The 15,940-nt window shown below is 25.8% G+C and overlaps 3 protein-coding genes and 1 long non-coding RNA gene across 34 annotated transcripts in view; 1 reads left to right on the top strand and 3 right to left on the bottom strand.

The window, feature by feature from the left end:
* Positions 1–15,940, top strand: part of LOC147910591 (uncharacterized) — a 98,409-nt gene that overhangs the window by 6,540 nt on the left and 75,929 nt on the right. For 16 of the 19 annotated variants that reach the window (XR_015544173.1, XR_015544185.1, XR_015544184.1 and 13 more), the window contains 2 exons: positions 3,598–3,696; positions 5,777–5,842. The exons of 1 other annotated variant lie outside the window; for it this stretch is intronic. This is a non-coding gene — a long non-coding RNA (uncharacterized LOC147910591). Of the gene's footprint in view, positions 1–3,597; positions 3,697–5,746; positions 5,843–15,940 lie in introns of all 19 variants that reach the window. 2 more of the 19 variants (XR_015544177.1, XR_015544168.1) reach the window with 1 other exon arrangement.
* On the bottom strand, positions 120–3,253 carry LOC105143661 (odorant receptor 46a-like). 2 transcript variants are annotated; one of them, XM_011052112.2, is made up of 6 exons: positions 2,965–3,253; positions 2,411–2,793; positions 1,716–2,051; positions 891–1,092; positions 576–731; positions 120–486 (listed from the first exon to the last, which is right to left on the bottom strand). In XM_011052112.2, exons 2-6 carry the CDS (start codon positions 2,764–2,766, stop codon positions 433–435), a joined length of 1,104 nt encoding a protein of 367 aa, XP_011050414.2. In that variant the 5' UTR covers positions 2,767–2,793; positions 2,965–3,253; the 3' UTR covers positions 120–432. The 2 variants fall into 2 exon arrangements, with proteins under 2 accessions (XP_011050414.2, XP_087259374.1); XM_087403248.1 differs by having other exon boundaries at positions 2,525–2,793.
* LOC105143660 (odorant receptor 94b-like) lies at positions 4,428–9,005 on the bottom strand. 6 transcript variants are annotated; one of them, XM_087403173.1, is made up of 6 exons: positions 8,418–9,005; positions 7,085–7,502; positions 5,670–6,002; positions 5,233–5,443; positions 4,896–5,051; positions 4,428–4,799 (listed from the first exon to the last, which is right to left on the bottom strand). In XM_087403173.1, the coding sequence occupies exons 2-6, from the start codon at positions 7,444–7,446 to the stop codon at positions 4,743–4,745; spliced, it is 1,119 nt and encodes a 372-aa protein (XP_087259299.1). In that variant the 5' UTR covers positions 7,447–7,502; positions 8,418–9,005; the 3' UTR covers positions 4,428–4,742. The 6 variants fall into 6 exon arrangements, with proteins under 6 accessions (XP_087259299.1, XP_087259296.1, XP_087259297.1 ...); XM_087403170.1 differs by having other exon boundaries at positions 7,085–7,479; XM_087403171.1 differs by having other exon boundaries at positions 4,932–5,051; positions 7,085–7,479.
* On the bottom strand, positions 9,280–14,846 carry LOC105143659 (odorant receptor 46a-like). 7 transcript variants are annotated; one of them, XR_015544166.1, is made up of 8 exons: positions 14,287–14,846; positions 13,541–13,928; positions 12,745–13,080; positions 12,335–12,545; positions 11,959–12,114; positions 11,773–11,872; positions 10,605–10,689; positions 9,280–10,528 (listed from the first exon to the last, which is right to left on the bottom strand). XR_015544166.1 is itself a non-coding variant. In XM_087403192.1 (8 exons), exons 2-7 carry the CDS (start codon positions 13,900–13,902, stop codon positions 11,816–11,818), a joined length of 1,044 nt encoding a protein of 347 aa, XP_087259318.1. In that variant the 5' UTR covers positions 13,903–13,928; positions 14,287–14,846; the 3' UTR covers positions 9,280–10,689; positions 11,773–11,815. The 7 variants fall into 7 exon arrangements, 6 of the variants coding, with proteins under 6 accessions (XP_087259318.1, XP_087259315.1, XP_087259320.1 ...); XM_087403192.1 differs by having other exon boundaries at positions 9,280–10,689; positions 13,541–13,608; positions 13,687–13,928; XM_087403189.1 differs by having other exon boundaries at positions 9,280–10,689.

The raw sequence follows: 15,940 nt of genomic DNA, 5'->3' as shown, positions 1-15,940 counted from the left end.
TTCGCCAATATTGAACTGTGGCAACCAGTAATGGCCCAGCATTGAGCCAATTGTAAAGCCCTATATAGAATGTCTGTGTGTGTGTAATAAAGAAAAAATAAAATGTTTTATACACATAATGAAATTGCTTATAATGATTTTATTTATATATTCAGCATCAATACATTTTAAATTGTTGATAAAATTCTTTAATCAATATCTTTTTACTTCTTCAAAAAACACTTAAAACAATTGTTTTATGTATTATAACGTGTTATCAAGAGTTCTTATTATAACTTCTTTTCAAGAAGATAAAATTGTATGAATCTAAAGATCATTTTATCGATACTAACAAGGTATTAATATTTATTTCTACATTTCAACATTCTTTTTTTTTTATATAATTTTATAAAAATTAATGAGAACAATAACAAATTCCTATTAAGCATGTTACTATTCATTTGTTTGATGCAGCAAATTGAAAACAGAATATGACATCTTAAGCAACTGTAAAAAAAATTATAAGTATATTAAAAATTATTAAAAATAATTGTAAAATTTAATAATAATATCCATTTTAAATATTTGATACTGACAACTACAAATGACTCAAGATTCATCGTGATTATGTACCCACTGGTAAATTCGATAGGAGTCATCGCGCGCTTCATAATTAATAAGAGATCTTTTTTATTACTATTACTAAGCGCCAGCCATTCTATATTATAAATACTATTTATCAATTGAAGGCTCTACAAATAAAAATGCATATTTAACATATTGTTATAGTGAGAAATGTTATATTTTTTTTGATAATCTTAGTTATGTATTTATTTTGCATTTAGCATCACAAATAATTTATTTTAAACAATATTCAGTATATAAATAGGATCAATTTAAATAAGATGTACTTTTAACTTGACTTCGTTTCCAAACCAGCAGTAGATGAAAATCTGCACTAAAATAGCACTGGTATACATTATTAGTGGAATGAAACTAACGTAATCTCTCGCCATAGCTATTCGGTACAAATTTGAGCATACTACCAACATGCTCACAGCAAACTGGACAGCAATTATTTTTGCGAACATATTATTTACCGTATATGCATATCTGCGATTAGATTAAAAATTTTCAGTAATACTTTAATATTCTAACAAATATAATTTTTTAATTATTTACAAATTATTAGACTATGTTACTTAATTTTAATTGCTCGTTTAATACAGAGAATATATAATATTTTGTAATATTTATAATATTTTAGTAATGATATTTTATTTTTTATGCTTCTTTTTTACAGATTTTTTACAGAATTTATCTACCTTCAATGAAAATTTTATATTAATAAATATAACTACTATTTTATTTAATAAATATTTAATCTCTGCGAAAATATTTTTTAAATCTTTTTTTTTTAATCAAATTTCATTTGAAATTTGTTAAAGAATTCAATACTTTATTAGCTATATTTATATTTCTTTATGTTGTTTTCGTCCAAAAATTCTATAGATTTTTATAAATAAAAAATCATTTATCTTTCTAATTATTATAAAAAAATTGTAGTAAAAAATATAAAATCTTCTTCAGTTATTTATTGTTTCAGTTATTTATCTATTTGAGAAATAAATAATTGTTTAAAACATATCTTTATTTTGTATGCATCCGAGTTTTTTTAATTAGAAGGAAAATTAAAAAAATTTTGTCTTAAATGTGAACTGTTTAAATAAACTAACTCAAAGATACGGTTGTGATGACGAACACAATCGCGCAGACTATTTTGATCGTGCGGTAGTTTTGTCAGTCGATATTCCAGAATTTCAAATTGACAGCAGATGTGCAGTAAGAATCCACAAAGTAAGCTCTCGCAAGCAACATTTACTATACCAGAGGTTGACATAGCTATTAATTGATGAATATATACAACAAAATAAATAACGGGAGATGAGTAGTCAAACGGTACCCATGCCTTATATGTTAAGTTTCTTTTCATAAAGTCCGTGGAGACAGACATCATTACTATCGATGCGATTGACATCAAGACGATGATTAAATATCTCCGCATATTGTTTCTATAAAACAATTATAAAATTTGTTACAGCAATTCCACGAGATAAACTCGTTTTTTTAATATTTTCTGCAGTACATATCACCTATAACACTTTTTATCTATAGGTATTTACAAATGTAAAAATATTCATAATCCTATAAAAAAAAATTTAATAAAATGAAACATAATTTAGATTATCTGTATCAAATTATTATGTAATATAAATAGATGCGCTGTAATTACTATAATGCCATAATTACTAATGCTATAATTACTATAAAATATCTAAAAAGCAAGACAAGATATTGCTATCTAGAAATTTGCTATCTAGAAATTGAGGAATAACTGATGCATTTAATTACACAATTTTATGACACTTACTGTACCAGTTTCTCAAATTTTTCTTGAATCATTATTTCATGTGTTTCATATGGTGCAAAAGGTTTTTCGTTAAGAATATTTATTATTATCATAAAATTCTTACGATCTACCCACATATAAACCTGTTTGTAGCCTGCTATGAATATCGTCAACATCATGTATAAAGCATCGGTAAATTCATCAGAGTTGCCGACGTTTAATGTAATGTTTATAAATTGAGAAATCAAAAATAAATATAATGAAGAGATCAGAAATATTGCATAAGTCTTATAAATTATATGTTTAAACAGCGATGTCCATGTAATCGGTTGCCAGCATCCAGCGAACGCACAGAGCATGAGTGAAAATTTCAGCATTTGAACTTCTTTTTAATGTAGATTAGCCTATACAATTTGCAGTTAACATTTACGTTATTATTTATTATGGTTGAAGTATTTCCTTTTTTGTTAAGGATAGAGGAAGAAAATATTAAGAATGATTCTAATATACTAATTTAAAAACGTTAAGAAATTCTTTGAAATTGATTTTAAAACCTTATTTTTATATGCACTTACAAAGATTTCCCAATTAATTTATATTACTTGCATTTATTTCAATTGTTTATCACATTATTATAAAATTAACATAAACTATTCAGGTAATTCTTGAGAACATTATTTAATTAAATCTTCGTTTTTTATCTCCTCAAATTACAATGTACTACTGTATCTCTATACTATTTTCTAATTCTGATTTCTACTCGTCCCACACACATGTATCAATACTTCTATTATTATTATTATAATACGAAACTAGTAACGCGACATTCTTAAGAAATAATATTTTCATGAAATAAGACACGAGAGTGTTTCGAGATATATGCTTTATTAGACAAATGTATAACTGTCTATAAATATTTTTATAAAGACGACGAGATAGAAAAAACAGATATACGGAAGAATAAATTCTTTGAATTGTCCTCAGTAAGATGTATTATTTGTCTTCTATATTTCCACAATTACGTTTAATAATAATTTACCTTTAATATAGTTCACTCATGATATATTACAAAATATTTTTACTATCTGTTTACGAAATTAATACCTTGGTTGTTGCGTAGTAAATCGTTGGCTATAGCTCACGGCAATGAAATTTTAATGTTAATAGTTTGTACGTCCGGTTAGGTACTAATATACTTTTTGTCTTAGCGTCTACGACTCGCTGTCACATGTCAAAATATCATCAAGTGCTTCATTGAATGTTGACTTTACATTTACTCTTCGTTTATATGTACTTTATATACACAGGTAAGAAAATATCTTAGATTTTTTTTTAAATGTAAAGTTAAAGATATTAGCAGGATAAAGTCGTCTAATATGAGATACCTTTTTTTAAAGATTTGTAATTTATTTAATTTGCAACCTTAATTCTTATTTTCGTGTTAATTTTATGAGAAATATATTCAAGATTTACCACCTAAAGTTAGCGATCGATAGTAGCTAGTAACTTTGTTGTATGTGAAATTTTTTATCGAAAGTGCTGATTTTGCTCATTCTCAAAAATGGGTTCCTAATATGAGATACAAGAGTTTTCTTGTATGAGATGATGTCTAATAACAAAAAATTAAGGAAAAAATAAAAATAAGCTTTTTGTATATGTTTTTATTATATTACATACAAGCAGGAACAAAGAATTTGAATGTTATACATAATAATTATACAATTTTTTGATTTTTTTACTAAATATGTTTCACTCTATGAGTAACAAGTTCATAATAAAATCAATCACATGTTCTTATTAATTTAGCAGAAATCCCGCTATCTCATATTGGGAACCTATTCCATAATAGACGACCTTGCCCTAGTTATTTACAATAATTATAACAAATTTTTCTATTATAATGTACTTATAATTACTTGCATGCATATTATTTTTAGCTACAATATTATTTATTATAATAAAGTGTCAATAAACAATTTTAACGCAATAAATATTTGTAACCTAAGGAGGAATAATAGAAATTGAGTAGAAATATCTCGGAAAAGTTTATAACAAAATCTTTATAATTTGAATATGTCTATTGGTAATATAAATTTCTTGTAATATTATTTTAATTTTATTTCTCGTCCTAAGTACGTATACCTATTATTACCTTTTCTTATACCATAAAAAGTACATGGTAAATACAAGCATGTACTTCCGCAAATATTGATATATTGTTTAAACATAATTTAGTAATATATATACAATATATATCAACGATATGTTAATATATTTATTTTATATATTTTTTAACTGATTTTTTAACATACCTTGTACATCGCTTATGAAATATAAACAATAACAATTTCTATTAATCCTGTAGAGAGTGCTTTAATAAGTTGTAAGCTGAATACGATGATTTAAGTAACTGTAAAAAGATTTTAAGTATTTAATATTACACTTGATATTTATAGCAAATTTATATTTATATTTATAAATGTAAATTCATTTTTATAATACTGACAGACACAAATGAATCAAGATTCAATGTGATAATAACCGCGCTATTAAATTCAATAGGAACCATTGAGCGTCTCATGATTAGCAGCAAAGCTTTTTTATTCTTGTTATCAAACACATGCCACTTCATGTTGTATATGCTGTTTGCTACTCCAATGCTCTATATGTAAATATTGCTCATTAAAAAAGATATCACGTGTTGTATAGTAAAATTTCTTTTTCTTCTTTTCAATTTTTTATGTTTATTTCTTTAAAGTTCTAATAATAATAAACGAAAAATATAATTTATATTTTTTATATCTATATATAAGATCATATATGTATTTATATAAATTATATACCTTTAATTTGAGTTCATTTCCAAACCAGCAATAAAGGAAGATCTGTGATAACATGCAGGCCGTATACATTATTAATGTAACAAGGCTTCCATTGATCATTACGATAGAAATAGAAGCCAATTTGTATAAATTAGCACACACCACTAACATGCTTACTGCAAACTGAAGAGCAATTATCTTCGCAAATCTACGATTTACCATATGCGCATATCTAACATTAAATAAAGAAAGAAAAAGAATTTTAGTCTATTCTCTATATATAACTTTCAAACATTTTCATAACACCTTTCATAACATTTTTTATGAAATAAATAATTTAATAATTTTCGAACTACTTTGAGATGAGAATTTCGCAGAAGAGAACGTACAAGTAGATCATTTTGCGTGTAATGATTATATTCCAAATATTTTAAATAAAATTGTTTTAAAAAACTAACTCATATATACGACCATGGTAACGAATACAGTTGCAGAGACTATGTTGGTCGTATGAGATTTTCAATCGATATTCCAGAATCTCAAGCTGACAGCAAATCTCTTGCAGGAGTCCGGATATTAGGCTATCACAGGCAACGTTTACAGTCGCACAGATTGACATACCTATTATTTGGTGAGTGAATACGAAAAAAAATATAATGGGTGATGTGCAGTCAAATGGCACCCATGCTTTGAATGTCAAATTTCCTTTCATAAAATCCATGAAAATAGCATTTAAAATTATGCATATGACCGTTACCTGCACAAGGCCGTAATAGCACAATGCATATTTCCTATAAAATATATTTTTTATGAAAATATTCTAACGACTATGAAAAAGTGTTATGTCTATTTGTTCTCGAAACGTTTGCTTATATACTACTCATAATGTTATATTTTTATGAATTATATCACTATTTATATCTATGTTGTTTGTGACATATTGATAAATTAGAAGCATTCTGCTGTAAATTATTAATATTTCACGAACATGATATAAAAATATAATAATATTAATATAATTCGGAAGACTGCCTGTAATAATGAAACATTAAAATAATTGTATTCGGAAAATGATCAAATTATGTTAAACATAACAGATATAAGAGAGAATCGCCGAATGTGTACTATTTAAACAATTTTTTATTACATGTTCCATTTAATATTGATTTGTACGCAAATGAATATTGGAAATTGTAGCTTAATGTTTCTTATTGTTTATCATTACATGTTTAAATTTTTAATATATAAATTTGTTATGTTGTTTTGAAACATATTTCAATACGCAGGAGACTGTGGCACTCACAGTCTTTGCATGGAAAGTTGGACTCCTCTAGACAAAGGAAGAGGTGGGATGGACCTAACTTTGCATGAAAAGTCTTTATAAAATTGTAAAAATTATGTTCTATTTATATAACTTATTCTGTTATTAATATTGTAACAAACGATATTCAAAATCTATTGGAGGTCACTCTGGGCCATGACCTTAACAACATATGTCAAAGTCATTGAAATCTGTGAGATCGGCCTTAATATGCAATAATTATTCTAATTTCTCGTTTTTTATTCCAAATTTTTGTTAATAAATGTCTTCATATTAAGTAATAATGTAAAATATTGATGAAGTAACAATTGAGGCAAACACATTCAGCAATTCTCTCATACATATGTACATTATGTTAATTGTGTTAACTAAATAAAGTATATAAATATGGTTACATTCTGAAGTACTGTTATAACGCATTTTATAACGCAATGATGGGATAAAACATTCTGATTATTTAGAAATTATTATTATTAATTATAATATAAATTTAATTATTGAATTATGACTGTGTTGCACTTTATGTTTGTATAATTCAAAAATAATACTTACCTTATCGTTTTGTCATATCTTTGTCGAATTATTATTTCGCATGATTCCGATGGTTTAAAAGGTTCCTCCTTAAGAACATTGACTATCGTTACGACATGTTCTTTAATTATCCACATAGTAACTATTTTATAAGTCGCGATAAATACCGCCAATGTCATATATATATTATCGCTTATTTCATCAAAATTGTTAATATTTAATGCAATGTTCATAATTTGCGATATTGTAAATGCACTTGCTATGCAAATCAGCAATATTCTATAACTATTATACATTATATATTTTGACTGCGATGTCCATGTAAGCGGTTGCCAACATCCGCAGACCGTACAAAGTACAAGTGTAAACTGCAGCACGATCATTCGAATTTTTTGAAGTTTAATCTTGCCTACACTCTAATTACTATACAGTGTTATGTCTACTCACAATTCCAATATTATACATGTAAAATAAAAAAAAGTAAAATTAAAATTGCATATAAGATTTAAAAAGAAAGTGTTATACGTGTGTGTGTGTGTGTGTGTGTGTGTGTGTGTGTGTGCGTGTGTGCGCGCGCGCGTGTGTGCGTGTATGTGTGTGTGTGCGTGTACGTGCGCGTATGTGTATGTAATACTTTCTGTATACATACAAAAATACTTTCTGTATACGTATCAAATAAAATATTTTTTTCTGATATTTTTAAATATAAAGTTTAACTTCACTTAAATAGACTTCAAAATTATTTAAAAGAAGGGTATATACCCAGAAAGATCAAATAGGTATCTTTTTTTACGGATTTTTTTTCGTGAAAACTATTAACTTTACTCAAACAGGATTTTAACCAATACATGTATCAGTGTAAAACTTTTAGTTGAAAATGTTAACAAAGAGCGCTGGTACAACTAATATGTAGGACACTATAGGATATTGGCTAAAACTCTGTTTTAAAGTAAATAGTTTTCGTAAAAGAATTCAAAAAATTGGCATGTTTTTCTTTCTAGTTAGTCTTCTACCCTTAATTTAAACGTTTAATGTCAGACATTAAGTAAAAAAATTTTTCTTAATTTTCTAATAAACCGAACGATATTATTATAAAAATGTAAAAATAATTTTAAAATAAACATAATATATAATTCTACAATTCCATTTTTAAAGTATAAATTTACAATATTTGTTATACTTATAAAATGATTAACTTACAAAGTGATTCTCACAATCAATTACTTAACATTATATTAAAAGTATTAGTGTAAATTTCTTAAAAAGTAATTGATATTTAATTGTGGACAAATTAATGGAAAAAATTATATGACTAAATCATATTCACGTATCAAATAGGATCAATAAATTGTACCAGAGAGCGAGATATACCCGAAATGTCTATAGCCTTCGACACCACTTTCTGACAATACACAGTACTTACTGATCGTGCGCCAAACTTTTTTCTGTCTCTATTATTATCATAATACCGATCTTGTAACGGCGCATTATGTATTTCCATGAGACATAAAGAGATAAACTGCAATTCTTTCATATGATGGAGTAAATATTGTAAATAATATTTCCATAAGATAGGAAGCAAAGAGATATAGGTTTTCTTCGAAGATTCATCAATATAAAATATCAAGTATAAGTTGCTTCTATGAAGTATGCATGCGTCACTTATAATATGTATATTTGATAAAAAAATATTTCTTTTAAAAAAAATATTACTGTCGCTAGCCAGTGCTTCACATGCTATCACGTGCTTCACATGTCATTATATTTTACATATTGATTTCTATTGTATTGTGATGGCCAGTGAAACATAAATATCGGAGAGGCAGTAAATTATAGAATATGATCTAACAGTGACGTAATATATTCTACGAAACTCTTTTTATAACATATTGATAGTCACAACAATTAAAACAATATTGTACACAAATTTTTGATGTGCAAAAAGTGTGAGTGTTACATACTTAACATTAATTGCAACAACATCTTAATTATTAATTCATCCAATCATATATATATATATATATATATATATATATATATATAAAACACTAAGAAAAATACAAAAATAAAACATTGCATAAATTGTAAGGTTTGAAGCTTGTTAGCACAAAAGATCAGTTTGCATTTTGTTCTATTTATATATTTATGGCAATGGAAAATAAGAAAGATTATATTTATATATTTTTATTATAAATAATTTTTAAAAATATTAAAAATTACCTATATTTTGATTTATTCCATCACGTGTGCACATGTTCTTTTATTAATATATTAACTATTATTTAACATTTCTTAACAATTTTATAATAAGCAAAGGTAGTATAAAAGAAGGGCAACGAGCCAATGACGCAAATAAAAAATTATAATTCAGCTAAGAAAACTTAATACAAAAACATTTAAAATACAATAAAATGAAACAAACGTTTCAACTCCAATTGAGTCATTTTCAATGCCATCATACAATAATATAAATGTCGTTCTAAATTGAAAATTAATACATAATCTTACAATATTCTTAAAATTAACAAATAATTCTTTCCTCTTTCGGTGTAATACGCTGTGAGTCATTTTTATCAAGAATTAACAAAGTCATAAGAAAGTTCTTAGTAAATCTGTTAAAAGTCCCATAATACACAACAAGAAAAAAAAGTGAAATGTGGTCCATTTTGTGGTACAGTAAAATAGTCTTTTTAATATAATAGGTTATTAAAGCAAATTCGCAAAAGTAACGAGCATCTGACTTAAACGATGTCACACAACGAAAATCCGATTTTCGTCACACGAAAATCAGATTTTCGTTGTGTGACATCGTTTAAGTCAGATGCTCGTTACTTTTGCGAATTTGCTTTAATAACCTATTATATTAAAAAGACTATTTTACTGTACCACAAAATGGACCACATTTCACTTTTTTTTCTTGTTGTGTATTATGGGACTTTTAACAGATTTACTAAGAACTTTCTTATGACTTTGTTAATTCTTGATAAAAATGACTCACAGCGTATTACACCGAAAGAGGAAAGAATTATTTGTTAATTTTAAGAATATTGTAAGATTATGTATTAATTTTCAATTTAGAACGACATTTATATTATTGTATGATGGCATTGAAAATGACTCAATTGGAGTTGAAACGTTTGTTTCATTTTATTGTATTTTAAATGTTTTTGTATTAAGTTTTCTTAGCTGAATTATAATTTTTTATTTGCGTCATTGGCTCGTTGCCCTTCTTTTATACTACCTTTGCTTATTACTACAGAGCCTTTTATATTACTTTTAATTTTATAATATTTGATCTTAAAAATTTGTTATTGACCTTAATTATCTGATTGCTATCACTAGCGATGTGTCAATAATATAAATTTAATATGTATTTATTATTAATAACACTTTTTAAGCTTGTGCTACGTCACATATGTGATGTAAATAAAATGTGATAAAACGTGAATATAATGTTTTAAATATCTAAACATAGAATTAATATCAAACTTAATGAATTATTTTATTTATTCTATAGAAAAAATAAATTTCTCATACAAACCGTTACGAAAGTATTGAGATTTACTAGCATAATGTCTGCATTGATAAATTTGATTGGTATTGTGAATAGGTATGAGTGATAATCACTAAAAGATTTTATTTACGTTATTGTTGTTAAACATCATTCATTCTATGTATTATAAGGACTGATAATTTTGAAGAACTCTTAGATAAAGTTATGATAAATCTATACACACACACACACACACACACACACACACACATACCCGCCAAAAGTTTCAAAGTTTCAATTTGATTGATAATTATGAAAGAACTAAAATTATTTTCAGCTTAATTACCATACCAGCAATAATAAAGATATAAATTGATGCCAAAATAGAAGCTATAATGTTTTGCATATAAGAAACAGTATGAATGATTCAAAAACCATTTGAATTAAATTGAAACACATTCAGAGTCAATTTGAAGAGACTATTGAATTTGTCTTGTTTATGCTTTTATAGTAAAATGAAAATATAATGCACCATTAAAAAAAAAGAGAGAACTTTAATATAAACTTAAAAAATTTAGAAAATGAAACTTCTTTTATATATTTTCAGATTTTATATAAAAAATTATAAAGATAGTGTATTTATACTTTCTTTGTATTATATATTCTATGTTTAGCAGTTATTTCAAATACCATTTATATAGAAACATCTTCTATACATATAAGCGAGGGAAATAGCTTTAATTTTTAAATGTGAAAAATGCTGAAGATATTAATAGTTATTCACAATAGTTATAATAAAATGTTTTTATTGTAATATATTTATTTGCAAGCATTTTACAGTTGCAATATTATTTATTACAATAAAATCGACAGTATCAATCAACAGTTTCAATGTAGCTTATAAATATTTATAGTCCAAGAAGAAATAATAGAAATTGAATAATAGAAATAGCGGAAAAGTTTATTAATATTATTCATTTGGATAGAATATGTATTTTTACTATTAATATAAATTCCTTGTAATATTATTTTAATTTTGTTTCTTATTATAAGCTTTTGTTTCTCATTTTAATATTTTTTCTTACACAAATAAAATGCGTGTATAAAATCTTCCGCAAACATTTCATATATTGTGTAAAAATAAATTAGATATTAATGACATGTTTATATCATTGATATTAACTAATATGTAGTATATAATTTATCTTTAACGTACCTTGTATGTCGATTCATGGAATATGAAATACAATTTCTGTTCATCAACCTTGCTGAGCGCGTTTTAATATATTATAAGCCGAATACGATGTTTTAAGTAACTGTAAAAAAAATTGTTAATGCATTTCATATTATTTAAAACATTTATAAAAGAAATTAAACGTTTTTATTATCAACTAATACTAACAACTACAAACGAGTCAAGATTTAATGTAATGACAACCGCGCTCTTAAATTCAATGGGAATCATTGAACGTCTCATAATTAACAGAAGAGATTTTTTATTTTCATTATCAAGCTCCTGCCACTTTATATTGTATATGCTGTTTGCTACTTTGGTACTCTATAAGTAAACGTTTTAAGCATTGTGTATTATTAAAAATGATGAATCATGTATTATGTAATAATATTTCTTTTTTATTTTGATATTTTTTGTATCTTTATACTCTAAAGTTCTAGTAGTTACAAAAGAAAAAGTTACAAAAGAATAAAAAATAATTTATTTTTTTATATATAAATATAAGATCATAATATATGTAGATAAATTATATATACATATGTACTCTTAATTTGAGTTCATTTCCAAACCAACAATAGAGGAAGATCTGTGATAACATGCAGGCCGTATATAGTATTAGTGTAACAAGGCTTCCATTAATCATCAAGAGAGAAATAGCAGCCAATTTATATAAATTAGCACACACTACTAGCATGCTTACTGCGAACTGGAGAGCAATTATTTTCGCAAACCTGCGATTTACTATACGAGCGTATCTATGATTAAATAAAAAATTTTAATCTGTCTAAAAATTATTTATCAATCTCGAATATCTTTCATGACATTTTTTATTAGACGATTTAATAATTTCCGAATTATTTTAAGATGAGAATTTCCAAAGAACATACAAATAAACAATTTTGTGCAGGATTACATTGCAAATTTTTGAAATAACAGAGTGGTTTAAAAACTAACTCATATATACGATTGTGGTGACGTACACAATCGTGAAGAATATGTTTTTCGTGTAAGATTTTCGTCAATCGATATTCCAGAATCTCGAACTGACAGCAGATTTCCTGCAGGAGTCCGGTTATCAGGCTATCACAGGCAACGTTTACAGCCGCACAGATTGACATGCCTATTATTTGATGAGTAAATATTAACAAAAATATAATAGGTAATGTGTAGTCGAATGGCACCCATGCTTTGTATGTCAAGTTTCCTTCCATAAAATCCATAAAAATAGCATTTAAAATTATGCATATGACTGTTACTTGAACGAGGCCATAATACCATACTGCGTATTTCCTATAAAATGTATTTCTTATAAAAATATTTTCTAATACTCAGTTATGAAAAATTATTACATTCGCTTGTTTTTGAAAAATTTTAAATTTTGAAAATTTACTTAATGTTCTTATTGCACTATTTTTTTTAAATTATATTACTATTTACATTTGTGTTGTTTGTGGAATATTGATGGAATATTGATGGCATTGGAAGAATGCTTATAAATTATTAATATCCCACGAATAACACAGATAATAATTAAAACATTAAATAATTATGTTCAGAAAATAATCATATTGTGCTAAACACTATATATGTACAATGTCTTAAAATTAAATAATTTAGATATTTAAAATATTAATACATTCTGTATTACTATAATGTATTTAATAACACAATGCAATAATGCAATTAAAATATTCTGATTATTAAATTATGACTGATGACTTTACTTATGTAATTCGAGAATAATACTTACTTTATCGTTTTGTCATATTTTTGTCGAATTATTACTTCGCATGATTCCGACGGTTTGAAAGGCTTCTCCTTAAGAACATTGATTATTGTTATGACATACTTCTTAATTACCCACATAGTAGTTATTTTATAAGCTGCGATGAATACCGTCAACGTCATGTATATATTATCGCTTATTTCGTCAAAGTTATTAATATTTAGTATAATATTCACAACTTGTGATATTGTAAATGTACATAACAAACAAATTAACAATATTCTATAACTGTTATACATCATATATTTAAATAGCGATGTCCATGTAAGCGGCTGCCAGCATCCGCTGACTGCGCAGAGTGTAAGTGTAAATTTCAGCATGATCATTCAAACTTTTTAAAATTTAATTTTGCCTATACATAAATTATTCATAGTATTATATCTATATTTATATTTATATTTATATCTATTTATATGTCTAATATCATACGTACATTTAAAATAAAAAAAATAAAAAATAAAATTTTTTTCTGACATATATATAATATAAAGCTTAATTTCACTTAAATAGACTTCAAAATTGAATTACTTAAGTATTCAATTGTCATTGACATTGTGCAGGTAAAAACATTTCTACTAATAAGTTGTCTTTAAATAAATCAAATTTTGATATATAAAATGTAAAAAAGTTAAAAATAAACATAATATAATTATACAATTCTATTTTGTAATATATAAAACTTACAAATTCATAATATTTGTTATACTTACAAAATGATCAATTCTCATTTGACATAAAAAATCTAAAATATCTTAACAAATAATATCTTAACAAATAATACTATTTAAACAGTTCGTAAAAAAATTGTATGGTTACATTATATAATCACACTTCAAATAACAATAGACAAATTTTACAAGAGATCGGAATACACCCAGTATGTCTATAGCCTCACGACACTACTTTGTGATATTGTAGAGTACTTGTTCGCCACACCCCTTTTTATGTGTCTCTGTTATTACCGTAATATCAAGTTTGCGACGGAATATTATTTTTATGAGGCAAAGTATAGATAAGCTACAATATTTGTCACGCGATGGGGCAAATAACATTTCCATAAGATAAAAGCAATGTGGCTTTTAAAGGTTCAGCAATATAGAACTCCAGAGTAAGGGATTTCTATGAAATATTCGTCACTTCTTGTATTTTTGATCAAAAATATATTTTTAATTACTGTTATTATCCAAAGCTTGACATGTATCATCACGTATCTTATTTCGATTCATAGCATAATAAACATCGGAGAGGAAGTGAATTATAGAAGCTAGTTTAACAGTGTAATAATTTCTACGATATTAAGCTTTTTATATATTATATATTATAATTGTAATTAAAACAATATTTAAGAATTTTCGATGATATGTGCAAAGAAAAACGTGGGTGTTAATGTATGCTTATTGTAGTTAACGTGAACTGCAACAATATTCTATCAATTCATCTATAATAAAATGATATCTCTAATTCATGACTTAAGACTGTATTTAAGACAGTTTTAAATATAAGAATCAACTGAATATCAGCCTATAATTTCTATATATAATGTCATTTGATGATAAATAATCTTTATGACAAAATTGCGTACTATATATGCCATAACTTCGTAGAACAACGGTATGCAGTTATGAGTGAAAATATAATTGAAATCTTTATATTCTTATTAGTAAATCGATATGTGTTACGAATTATTTGTCTAATTATACTTACATGTCGCTTTAATATACATGCATTAATTAATAATATTATAAAATATTTTATTACTATACAAAAAAGAATTTTTCATATATATAATACTCAATGAACTAAGAACTATAGCTTGCCTGAATAAAATTTTAATAAAAACAGATAATACCACAGATAATATATCCTCATATATAAATCATTATTTGTTCTTAAATTGTCAAACACTTTGTTATATATGTAACGCGTCCTACATAAATGAAAGAAAATATTATCTTGTTTGTAAGCACGGATCTATTCAAACAATATCAAGATTGCTTATTATACAAAAGTCGAATTTTTTCATTTAAACATTATAATTAGTATACACAGTGTTATCTCCGTGTTTTGCCGGCATCTGTGGTGTAGCGAAGAGTGGCATGCGTTGCTGAGACGATTAGGCATTCGCCTGTCTGACAACAAGATCGTCAGATTTGGATGTGAGTTGTCGGATGTATCTCTTGATTGCTCCATCTAACATTTTCCGCGGTGTTCTGTATTCTGCATTAATAAATGCTTCTTGTTCTTTTTCTTAACATTTGTTGTTCATTTCGGCGGTTCGGGAGTAGGTGTGCGCGTCCGCGAGCGCGACCTCGTAAATCGGCCGCGCGGGCGTAATAATATAATTTACATATTTGCATATTTAAT

Source organism: Acromyrmex echinatior, chromosome 2 (assembly GCF_024713525.1).
Source record: "Acromyrmex echinatior isolate Ae372 chromosome 2, ASM2471352v2, whole genome shotgun sequence".
NCBI classification, from domain to species: domain Eukaryota; kingdom Metazoa; phylum Arthropoda; class Insecta; order Hymenoptera; family Formicidae; genus Acromyrmex; species Acromyrmex echinatior.
The sequence above is the reverse complement of the archived record's forward strand: the minus strand, read 5'-3'. Positions and strand labels throughout refer to the sequence as shown.

Excerpts from the sequence above, each read along its gene's own strand:
- LOC105143661 (XM_011052112.2), bottom strand. The coding sequence starts at position 2,766 with ATGCTGAAATTTTCACTCATGCTCTGTGCGTTCGCTGGATGCTGGCAA. Across the intron at positions 2,052-2,410 it reads AAATTTGAGAAACTGGTACA|AAACAATATGCGGAGATATT; the intron begins GTAAGTGTCATA and ends ATTGTTTTATAG. Across the intron at positions 487-575 it reads ATCTTGAGTCATTTGTAGTT|TTGCTTAAGATGTCATATTC; the intron begins GTCAGTATCAAA and ends TTTTTTTTACAG.
- LOC105143660 (XM_087403170.1), bottom strand. The coding sequence starts at position 8,597 with ATGAAAGAATTGCAGTTTATCTCTTTATGTCTCATGGAAATACATAAT. Across the intron at positions 6,003-7,084 it reads AGATATGACAAAACGATAAG|GAAATATGCATTGTGCTATT; the intron begins GTAAGTATTATT and ends TATATTTTATAG. Across the intron at positions 5,444-5,669 it reads TACCATGGTCGTATATATGA|ATATGCGCATATGGTAAATC; the intron begins GTTAGTTTTTTA and ends ATTTAATGTTAG.
- LOC105143659 (XM_087403189.1), bottom strand. The coding sequence starts at position 13,902 with ATGATCATGCTGAAATTTACACTTACACTCTGCGCAGTCAGCGGATGC. Across the intron at positions 12,115-12,334 it reads GAAATGAACTCAAATTAAGA|AGTACCAAAGTAGCAAACAG; the intron begins GTACATATGTAT and ends GTTTACTTATAG. Across the intron at positions 11,873-11,958 it reads ATCTTGACTCGTTTGTAGTT|TTACTTAAAACATCGTATTC; the intron begins GTTAGTATTAGT and ends TTTTTTTTACAG.